The sequence below is a fragment of the Erigeron canadensis genome, chromosome 1 (assembly GCF_010389155.1).
Source record: "Erigeron canadensis isolate Cc75 chromosome 1, C_canadensis_v1, whole genome shotgun sequence".
Lineage (NCBI taxonomy): Eukaryota > Viridiplantae > Streptophyta > Magnoliopsida > Asterales > Asteraceae > Erigeron > Erigeron canadensis.
In genome coordinates this window covers 5,244,914-5,257,509 of record NC_057761.1, presented here as the reverse complement: position 1 = coordinate 5,257,509, position 12,596 = coordinate 5,244,914, and the positions used below count along the sequence as shown (strand labels likewise).

General features: G+C 34.5%; 1 protein-coding gene across 1 annotated transcript; it reads right to left on the bottom strand.

The window, feature by feature from the left end:
* Positions 1-4: 4 nt before the first annotated feature.
* LOC122596653 (calcium/calmodulin-regulated receptor-like kinase 1) lies at positions 5-532 on the bottom strand. Its single transcript, XM_043769303.1, has one exon. The coding sequence runs from the start codon at positions 530-532 to the stop codon at positions 5-7; it is 528 nt and encodes a 175-aa protein (XP_043625238.1).
* Between the last annotated feature and the right edge of the window lie 12,064 nt (positions 533-12,596).

Here is a 12,596-nt window from a genome sequence, read left to right as displayed (position 1 = left end):
CTTTCTAGTCTTGAGTTATGAGAATATTTGCGCTTTTAACATCTCTGTGGATCACTCTATGGTTTTTCGCAATATGGTTGTGAAGATATTCTAAACCACGAGCCGCGTCAAGGCATATACTGATCCTTTGCTCCCATGTTAGTGGACGAGTTGTTTTGGCCTCACGTAGGTATTTGTCAAGGCTTCCATTATCTGCATACTCGTAAATGAGGATCTTCTCATCAGCCTCATCACAAAAACCAAGTAAGGAGACAAGGTTTGGATGTTTGTAGCGAGATAGTAATTGAATCTCTGTTAAGAACTGCTTAAATGCATGACCAGTCGCGTCAGGGGCAACTAGTCGCTTTACAGCCACAGAGGTAAGTTCGCCAGAAATGAATAGTTCTCCTCTATAAACAGGGCCATATCCACCTTTCCCGATCACTGTAGTAAAATTTTTGGTGGCTTTTTTAATATTCCGGAAAGGTATGACGAGGTCCTTTGACTCTTTAATAAAGCCTGTTACCTTGGACTTGGAGGAGGAAGAAGACATGACGATGGGAAACTAAATTTGATATTTAGTTTATTTTAGAGGAGATTTGATTTTTAGTTGATATTTATGAGTGTATATTAATATAGAAGGTGAAGGTGAAGGTGAAGGTGAACAACGTTATGTGATATTTATAGGACCACAAGACACATTTTTCATGACATCGTTCATACCAAGTTTTCCTTTTTCTTTTTTTAAAGTTTTCTAACTAAAATTCTCAATACCTTAATTAACCCTTGAGTCTCTCCCAATAACATCGACTGCTTCACCATAATTACACGTTAAACTTGTCAAGTTCTAATTCTTGAAATCTTTTGACTCTTACAATAGTTGTATAGACTTAATTCTACTAAAGTATTTTTGGGACATCAGTAACCTTAACTAAATATTCACATGTAAATAATGGGTGGAGATCCCCTCAAATTGAAAAGTTTAATACCTTAAGGATCAAGTTAAAATCATCAAACCTTTGTATGAAAATCAGATGTCAAGATTTGAAATTAATATTTTAATCAGAATCCTTGATTTTAATTTAATTGTTAGAATTCTAAAATGTAATAATATATGTATGTGAACAAATTCATTCACATCTACCAATAAACTAAAACAGGATTGATACATTCTTAAAACGACATGTGGCGTAATCCTTGATCGACATGTGTCCTTTTAATTGTATATGAATTCAATTTCGTTATTAGAAGTATAAATAAACTCCAACTTTTGGCTTATAGATACAAAACATATTATAACCTTATTTAATTGACCGTTTTCTCAATAATTAAATTGTCTCTTTTTCTTTCTCAATTCTTCAACTCCTATTACTTATATTACTTATAATAATAAGTTATTACATGAAAACTCCAAAAATTTGAGTTTACGATTCAAAATCACAAGACTATCTGTCGTCATCCACTATGTTTAGAAGTTCCGATTTTAATGTGATTTTAAAAATTTAAGGTAAATCCAAAACTGTAACTAAACATATATTATATTTATCATTACTCATTACTGCTTATTATAACTTAGCTTCGATCATCGATTTGCTTTATTCACAATTTATTTCATATTCACGAATCATATATAAGACATATTTGAATTTTTTTTATGATAAAATCTATATAGTTACCGTACATCGTACGGGTATTAGGACTAGTATATGAATATATCAAGTTATACTTAATAATATCTATGTTAACGATTTCAAGTTATTAATAAATAATAATAATAATAATAATAATAATAATAATAATAATAATAAATTAATAATATGAAGAGCTACTACATATGTGAATGGTTTCAACTTATAAATACATTATAAAAATACTAACAGCAATTAACAAATACGAGTAATATGAAAAGCAGATCGACAATAGAGGATTAATAAAACAAAACAGAACTATTGATTGATTGTCACTTAAACGGTAAAAAAAGTAGACTTGTGGTGTGTAAACACATTAGGACTAAATACAATTGTCATACCAGCCATCGCAATTAGATAAATACATTAAGACTAATAAATGCAGAGCAAGCGTATGCAATTAGGTAAGCATGTTCATACTGATCATCAATAGTAGAAGGATGGGTAGACTCGATAGTTAGAAATCTTAAATCATGATGTGAGCAAAATGTTTACAGGAAGGGAGTTTGAGCAGATGAAAAGACCATGACACTTGACCCAAATTTGATGTTCAAAAGGAAGGTGAACATGTTTTAAGTTTACTCGTAGGTATAGTTCCATACGAGTAAATTTAAAACATAACCTCAATCGGTATATCAATACTCCTGATGCCCAAGACCTACATGTAATGATGGCTTACCCAATATGGCCCCGGTTTCCATCCTTGGTCTTAGAATGTTGGGGTATTGTGGCTGGGTGATTTCCACTCGTCCGTCTCATACAGGCAGGGTTGATAGGTACCAACATGGTACCTGGTATCACGAAGTCCCATCCAAAATCCCTTTTACACTCGTCCGTCACATATAAGTTGGCACGTTTTTCACTTTTCGTCCCTTAAGTGAAAAAATTACAATTTTGACCTTAAAGTTGGCAGATTTTTTCAATCATCGTCTCTCGCCAAACGTCGTTAAGTTTCAGCCGTTAAGTCGGACACGTGCAACACACGTAAGGGACTGAAACTGAAAAAAATGACAAGTTCAGGGACGAAAAATGACATTTACTTTTCTGTTTTCATCATCTTCATCTTCTCCGGCTGACTTTCGTCTAGAAAATTCGCCGAAAAACTTAAAATGCCGATATTTCACTCGTTTTTTCGAATTAGACCACGAAACCACCACCAAACTTCTCAAAATTAATTTCCGCACGAATCCTAACCAAAAAAGTAAATTTTGAGAAGGTCAGCCGGAGAAGATGAAGATGATGACAACAGAAAAGTAAATGTCAGTTTTCATCCCTGAACTTGTCATTTTTTGCAGTTTCAGTCCCTCACGTGTTTTGTACGTGTCCGATTTAACGGCTGAAACTTAACGACGTTAATTTGGCGAGGGACGATGATTGAAAAAATCTGTCAACTTTAAGGACAAAATTGTAACTTTTTCACTTAAGGGACGAAAAGTGAAAAACGTGCCAACTTTAGGGACGAAAAGTGTAATTTACTCTTATAATTATTATCTTATAAGTAACTCGTTCTGTTTCAAGCAATTTTGTGATTGTTGTTTTTCAGGTGGAACAAATATTTTTCAGAAGAAGCATTTGAATAACATGGAAAACAAGTGTGTGTGAAAGACACCATTTCTATCTTAAAAACATGGGAGTTTATCTTTTATACGTAATACAAGGTTATTTACTTAAATCCACATGATATAATTACCATGCTGATTTAGAATTCTCAAAAATTAATTCTCCTGGTAATCTCAAAGAATTTCATTTTCAATAAACAAACTTATACTTTTTAAACTACTAAGATAAAGAAAATGAGGATATTACAAGCAAGAGAAGCGTAATTTCATTGAGAAACTTTTATGGATTTTTAAACAGAATACGAGTAACATATAGAAGCGAGGTCAAAAGCCAGCAAGATGTATCCTCCTTATACGATCATTGAACCTAATAGCACCTGGTATACAAAATGAATCAAACATTGAAATGAAACAACTTAGTAAAGCAGTACGATCTCTTCTAACATAAGCTTATGCGACAGGAAGAAGTCGAATAAGCTCTTCGAAAAGCCCCATAGGGAATACATAAAAGAGCTCAATAGCTTTATCATAATGCAATAAGCTGTTCAGTTCCTTTGATAACAAATGACTGACCCAAAGAACCCTTTAACATGTTAATTGTTTATAAAATCTTTAAAAATATGTAAGTAGTGTTCATTGGTCGATCTCCAGCCCCACTCAATCTAGATAGTGTTGAACTAAATAACCAGAAATTCTTACCATGTGCAACAGGTCTCTAACTGGAACAATATCTGACACCTCAAGAAAACTTTTACGATAAAGCTTTGGGAATTGAGGACTGAGCCAAGGATGCAACAAAAGACCACGCAAATGACCTTCAATGTAGAGAATATGATGTTGGAACCACGTTAGTGTGACCGTCACTGATCATGTATCATTACTGATATGATAATTGACGATAACTGAAATCCCTATGTCTAAGTAAATATATGATGGGCGTATTTACTCTTAGAGACGTAGTATAGGGTTTCCCATTAGGTGATTGTAACTAAGAGGACTAATGGTACACACATTAAACACCAGAATGGTTGAATGTGTAAATACTAAAGGGTTGAATGTGTAATTACTCTCATTATTAATAGAGGGTAATTAACCCTAAGTTAAGGTTAATCCCTACACGCATAATACCCTAATTTTCGTGTGTCTCTCCTCTCTATAATTCGTGCATCATGTTCAAGCCGAATTTATCATCCCATTATTACTCAATCACCCTGTTATGGGAACCCGAAATCAATAGCAATTATGCTTTATGCTCTTCCAGGTTTCACAGGACGATTGGGGATATTTTATCACTCGAATCGAATCATGTTTATTCCAACATGTGATATCAGAGCCTCGTTACGAGCTATAAGTCATGATTTGGTTCGAATTTGATGAATTTCGCGAACTAAAAATCTGCAGAAGACAAACTTCGTGCTGACGTCACACGAACTTCGTGCTGACGTCATCACGGACTAATGTTCACTTCGCGCTGACGTCATCCTCGTGCTGACGTCATCTTCGTGTTGACGTCATCATGCCATTTGCTCATTTTCGCGCTTACGTCTTCTCTAACTCGCGCTTATGCCATCTCGAATTCATGCTTACGTCATCACACGAACTTCAGCTATCTTCATACGCGAATTACATACAAACTCGTGCTTACGTCATTACGAGTTTATGACACCTTCGTGCTGACATCATCACGAATCTATGATATCTTCGTGCTTACGTGTTCACGACTTAGATGATGTTTTCGTGCCTATGTCATCACGACTTACTGATGTCTTCGTGCTTACATTATCACGAACTATTACTTAACTTCGTGCTTGAATTATCACGAACTATTACTTAACTTCGTGCTTACTTTCTGGTCGCGCTGACCTGGCAGCTCGATCCCAGCCAGGGGCTGACGCCCCTTGGACCCCGCTTCCAGGGGCGCTGCCCCCGGAGCCCCGTAATGTTTGGGGGCTTCGCACTAATGTACATGGTTTCATTATTTGTCCCAAAGGTCAAATGTGATTCTCATGGTGCTATCGTTCTTTTCCTTTTGGCATAATGAACACTTAGTATATTGATTATGCCCAAAGATGATTTAATATGTTTTGTGTGCTAAAAAGGACTATCTTCATGCATAATATACACGATTCTTGATTTTGTGCCCAAAGGTCAAAAGATAAGCGTTGTGTTGCATGACCTAATGCTCATTTGTACTTAGATATTAGTTACTTCTGTCCAAAGGTGATGTAAATTCTAAGTGGAGCCTTATGTTAACTTATTGTTTTGGTGTTTACAATAGGTTTACTTATCACTAGCTTCATTAATATAATGGTCTTAGTCTCATTATGTTTAGGAACATTACTTTAGCCTCTTATGTACTTTAGGCATTATATTAGTTCAATTACTTTTAGAGACATTAGTTAATAAGCCTTAGAAATCTAATTATGTTACTATAAGGAACATTATTATTAACCCCTATGTATTTAAGGCATTACTTTAGTTCCCTTATGTTTAGAGACATTACCTAGTCTGCCTTAGTTATTTAATTATGTCATTATGAGGAACATTAATATTAGGCCTACTTATTTTTAGGCAGTACTCTCGTTCCATTACTATTAAAAGACATAACTTAGTTTGCCTTAGATAGCTAATCATATCACTATAACTTCATTACTCATGTTAAGCCTGCTTATTTTAGGTATTACTTTTAGACCTACTTATTTTAGGCATTATTGTTATAATCTTCTATTGTTTGTATCATGAATTTATATCCTTCTTATCTCCACTTTAGTACCTAACTTAGGCATTAAGCCACTTACGAATGCAAATTTTGCTTCATGACAAAGGTTAATTACTTCTAACTTTGGAGATGCTAGACCTTGACTGTGTAATTCGCCATAATGAACCCACTGCTTTACTGCTAACTTTTGCAGCTTAGAAAGCGAACTTTAAGTGGGATAGGGCGAATCACTTGTCACTAATGATGGTCAGGAATTTCATCAATCATAGTATCTGAGGGAATGTATAAGGCGTATGCAAGTAGCTTAAATACAAAGGAAATAGCAGTATTTGTGAACACAAAATGAATATGACTGACATGACTCATAAGTTTAAGAGTCCTATAATGGAAGTCTCTGACAACTTTCTTATGCATTTTATGATGACCTCATTGCTTGCTCATTCTGACACCTTCAAAAATTAGGTATAATGCTATGAAGGATAAATGCTTGATGAGTGAACGAATAGCAATGTGTGTGCAAGAAAACGGTCGCCTTAAGTTGGGCCAACCTAAAGTTGTTCACTTTACTACCACTGCCAATTCCATTAAGAGGAAAGATATAATGATAATAAGACTGCAAATAAAGTTCAAAAGGCTAAATCATGGTGCTCTTATCTCTAGCCCTAAGTCCTTGACTAGCAATCCTAACTGCAAATTCTCATTGTGCCCAGATTGCCTTAATTTCAAGGAACTGCTAGCTAAGAAAGGTAACTTATTTCTTGTAATATTTGATTCTTTTATGTTTAATGTATCTTCTAATACATGTGTGAGTGATTCTAGTTCTATGGTTCATGTGATTAACTCAACATAAGCATTCCACACAATTCAGAAGCTATCAAATGACCAAAGAAAGCTTAGAGTTGGAAGGGTTGATCTTTTATATGTTGAAACCATGGAGACTTATGATTTACATATAAATACTTGAAAGTGTATTAGACTAGTGGATACCTTATGTGTACCGAGAATTTCTCGGAACCTTGTATCTATTTCTCCAGTTTAAGACCATGAAAGTTATGTAATTATTCATGGTTACGACGAGATTGCCATTACTCATAATAATGAATTTCTTGGTCATGTTTCTTTGATGAATTGTTATGTAAGTTAGAACTAGATCATAATCTGTCATAGTCTTTGTTGTCTCCTAATATTGATGACATAACTAAAACAAAGACAAAATCACCTAAATAATCAGAGAATTCCTCCATAATGTGGCATAAATATCTTGGTCACATTTCACGAGTTTGCATGATACGACTCATAAAGGATGGAATATCACATTCTCTTGACTTTTGTGACTTTGAAACATGTATTCAATGGCTTAAGGGATTAAGAAAGGAGCCACTAGAAGTTCCAACTTGTTGGAAATAATTCACTTTGATGTTAGTGGCCCCTATCCCGCATCCATGCATCATTTATTAGAATCATTAACAATTATTCACATTATATGCACCTATATTTTGATCTGAACCCTTAGAGACTTTTATTGATCTTATAACTTTGGTTTTAAACCAACTTGATAATAAAATAAAAGTTGTGAGATCAGATAGAGGAGGTGAGTATTATGGTTGACATATTGATATTGGTTAAGCTCTTAATCCTTTCCATAACTTTTGAAAGGGACAAGACATAAGTAACCAATATACCATGTTTGGTTCTTCTCAACAAAATTTTATGTTGCTAAAAGGAGAAATAGAACCTTAATGGACATGGTGAAAAGTATGTTTGTCAACACTAACTTACCTACTTTCCTTTGGACTAAGGTCTTACGCACAGCTGTTCATATACTCAATGAGAGTTCCATTAGAATTTGTCCTTAAGACTTCTGAACAGAAAAGAAACTAAGTCTAAAATATATGAACATATGAGGTTGTTCTGCCAAAGCATAACTTTATAACCCTAACTTAAAGAAACTAAATCCTAAATCCCTTACCTGTTTTTTTTCCAGTTATTAATCTTACTGTCTTTCCTACACTACTAGCATTATTGACACGTAGCATGTCACATTTCTTGAGAACTAAGAGATCAGTGGGAGCACGACAAATCATAACTTAAGATTTGCAGGAAGTACAAGAAGCGGGGGGAACCACTCGTCGGTTAATATTACTCCTCCGATAACTCCTCGTGTACCCAACGTTGCTCCTAATGTCACTGATATGCCTTCTCCTAATCCTCCTAATCAGGATACTACTAATGTTAAAGCATCTTATTAATAATGCTAAAGCATCTTCATTACTAAACCTAAAAATCAACTCAGGAGATCATCTAGGTCACTCATGACCATAAATTTTGATGATTTCATAACTTACTGAAGTTGAGGGCATTGGAAAGCTTACTAATCCTATTCCTTATTAAGAAGCCATTAATAGCGATCAGGCCACTTAGTGGAATGAAGCCATAATTTGAGAGCTTACTTCCATATAGCAAAATGACGTTTGGGATTTGGTTGAATTATAAGTTGTAAGTGGATCTTCAAAACCAAAATAGACCCGAATGGAAACGTCACACGCTATAAGGCCATAACCATTTGCGAAGGGCTTTTCTCAAAAGGAAGGAATCGATTATCAAGAGACCTTATCTCCTGTCTCATAAAGATTCCTTAAGGATCATCATGGCATTCGTATCTCATTAAGATTTAGAGTTACATTAGATGGATGTCAAGACCACTTTCCGAAATGGAAACTTGCAATAAGACGAATACATGTGAACCTAAAGTTCCATAAGGTAAAGAGCACATGATCTGCAAGTTGAATAAGTCCATATACGGGTTGAAGCAAGCATCACTAAAATGGTACATTAAGTTTAATGAAGTCATAAGAGGACAAGACTTCCTAAGTAAATTTACAATCCTTGTTTTGCACGTGAATGATATTATACTTGCAAGTAATAACTTGGATATGTTGCATGAGTCGAAGCGTTTACTTTTCGCAGAATGTTGACATAAAAGATCTCGGTGATGCCTTTAATGTCACAGGTATCGAAATAGATCGGGATAGGCGTAATGATGTTCTAGTTCTTTCTCAAAAGGCTTATATTAAACATATCTTAGAACGCCATAACATGCAACACTACACACCCACTATAGATCTATTAGTAAAAGGAAACGTATGTGATTGTTTCCAAAGTCTGAACATTGAGATTAAAGAAAGGGCAAATGAGGATGATACATTACTCATAAGTAGTTGAGAGCATTATGTACGGTCAGGTCTGTACTCGTTTAGATATCGCTTACATTACCGGTATGCTTGGGAGTTAACTATTTAATCCCATAATAGCACACTGAAAAGAGGCTAAAAGGTTCTACGATATTTGCAAAGGACCAAAGACTACATATTAACTTATAGAAGAGGTGACAACTTAGAAGTAGTGGGATGTTTTAATTCCAATAAGAAATCTACTTCTGGATGTATATTTAAGATTAGCTGGCAAACCTATCTTTTGACGGAGTCATAAGTAGAAACTGACTGCAACGTCTACCATGATGTCTGAACGTTCATAATTTCATGTCATGAGATGTTTTTAAAGAACCTGGTCAGTGGACTCGAAAGTCATCAACTTTATTACTAGACCATTGAAGTTTTACTGTGATAACTCAGCTACCGTAATTCTTTGAACAGTAACAGTTCAACTGGTGCTGAGATGTATCTCAATACAAAGTTCCTGTTTTACGTTAACGGAAAGAGGAAAATGTTCTTTGTGTTGAGTACATAAGTACACATAATATGCTACTGGATCCAATGACCGAAGGTCTTTCTCCTAAAATCTTCGTAGGATACGTATCGAAGATGAGGCTTACTAAAAGACCCATTATGATAGCATGTTATACTTATTGGTCATTATTATTATGTTAATGAAAAAATTTTCCTCCTTATTCGGATTTTGTTTGTCTACTAGTTACACTTCGAGCTCATAACAGTGTAAAGACATTACATAACAAAAATTTGTCTTAGTCAATTGATCACTGCTTATTAGTTTTAAATTTGAGTCATAGTTTGACTAATGGGGGTCCTGAGTTGATGTTCTTCTCTACGACTGTACTTATTGGCTATGATTTCGGTTTAAAACAAAATGAGTATTATTCCGAACTTATTTGAATACTCATAGATAAATGATCGCTTGGTCAAGTGGGAGAATGTTGGAACCACGTTAGTGTGACCGTCACTTATCATGTATCATTCTTGATATGATAATTGACGATAACTGAAATCCCTATGTCTAAGTAAATATATGATGGGCGTATTTACTCTTAGAGACGTAGTATAGGGTTTCCCATTAGGTGATTGTAACTAAGAGGACTAATGGTACACACATTAAATACCAGAAAGGTTGAATGTGTAAATACTAAAGGGTTAAATGTGTAATTACTCTCATTATTGATAGAGGGTAATCAACCCTAAGTTAAAAGTTAATCCCAACACACATAATACCCTAATTTTCGTGTGTCTAACATCTCTATAATTCGTGCATCATGTTCCAGCCAAATTTATCATCCCATTATTACTCACCTTGTTATGGGAACCCGAAATTAATAGCAATTATGCTTTATGCTCTTACAGGTTCCACATGACGATTGGGGATGTTTTATCACTCGAATCGAATCATGTTTATTCCAACATATGACACATGACATCCCTTAGACGATCTTTCCTACTTATTATTGAGTCAAAACCTAACAGGTCACTTGTAGAATTTTTCACATCAGTAGGTTTATTCATGAAGAACAGGCAATTCCCATTATCAGTAGAAAGTTTGCAAGCAAGACACCACCCACATTTTTCTTTACGTGCATCCACATTCAAATTTAGGGTGTTAGAAAAGCATAATCTAACAGTGTCTTTGGTGATTTCATTTGGATCGTAATAAATTCCTCCAGCAATTTTGTAGGTGCCTGAAAAGTCTTGTCTGATGATTTCCATGTCCATTTTGTTGGGTTATATAACAAATTATCATATTAAATCACAAAGCACGCAGCGGAAGATTAAAACTATGTAGTTAATTAATTAACCAAAAGAGATAGCATATACCTTTAATTGAAGATGATAAAGTAAGAAACTTTATGAAAAGGTTTAAAATAAAACCTCTCTACGTTTGCACACACGACACTAGAATGTATGCGTGCTAGCACTTGATCACGAACCGGCAACGATTGGCTTCTCCTTTGTTTGCTTTGGTCGAACCACCAAGAACCCTAAGGGTTTATTATTTTCGGCCCTTAGAACCAAAAGAGAGAGAGAGAGAGATTTAGGGTTTTAGAAAACCTTTAGAATTGAATGAGGGCTTAGGCCCCTATTTATAGGATTATTAGGTAACTTGTTGACAAAGTTTAGGGTTTGGAAAACCCTTTTCCTCCTCCCTCTTGGTCGTCCCCCTCTAGAGAAGATTCTAGAGAATTGTTTTTTTAATTACAATCTTCTCCTCCGTTAAGTCCGTCAGTTAAGTACCGTTAACTATTAACATTTAACAAACGACCGTTAGATTTCCGTGATCTTAATTAATCAATAAATTACATTAATTATATCAATTAATTATAATTACATTTTTGTCGAGACGTGTGACCCCGTAGGCTTAAATACTTTCCGGACAAACGTTCATTTTAGGTGATCATATATTAACAGCTCCCACTTGAGTTCGTAATAAATGAAGGTAATAACATTGGTTAGCGTCTAGCAACACGCTAATTCTCCCGGAAATATTTAAGTATAGTTTCTTAAAGTATATTTAAATGGTTGAGGCATTTATCATCCCTTTGTTTCAGATACTTTGTTAAATATGATATGGATTAAGGTCATTTCATAATTTAACGATTCTATTTCTCATTCTATAACTAATTAATGATTACCAAATATAATCGAGAACCATCTGGATTTATTTGGGCACGGCCATGCAAACATCTTAATTAGTCCTAATGAGGACGCCAATGGTATCATACTTCAACTTTCAAGTCAAAGGAACAAATCTTGTGTTGACTACACGTGTCACTCATCATATTTCACTGCACTTTCTAAATAGCTCTTTATGTACTCCCTTATTCAGGAGAGTTAGAACTATATCAAGTAAGTGCAATTCATACATGCTGACGTTCTTGTGTCTCAAGTCTAAGGATAGATAAAGTAACCATTTACGAATTTCACTTAATGAATTCGATCCATAAAGTGAAAAATTCGTTAGTGGGGTAGTCCGATATGCATCAACTATGGATATCATGTGAGTTTGGTGAGACTATCCATTATATATTCCAAGAATCTAACCAATCACTCAGATTTGTCTTAGTTTAATTATATTTCCATATAATTAATCGACAATGGACAATTTAGAATATTTAATAAAATATTCAAGGATTAAACATGCAAATATAGGACACAATTTAATATTAAATGAAATCAAACATATCAAGTACTTTATTTCATTTTGGATTATATAAATTGTTTAATATCCCTTATCCAAATACTGAAACAACAGATTTACATGAAATAACTAACTAATTTAAGTCCGATGCCCTCGGCATGCCTTTGAAGCTTGGGCCTAGACAAAGATTTTGTTAAAGGATCATCTAAGTTAAAATTTGTGTGAACTTTGAGTAATTTGATCTCCCCTAGTTTGATATGCTTTCGAACA

Coding starts and splice junctions, on each gene's coding strand:
- LOC122596653 (XM_043769303.1), bottom strand. CDS start 532: ATGTCTTCTTCCTCCTCCAAGTCCAAGGTAACAGGCTTTATTAAAGAG.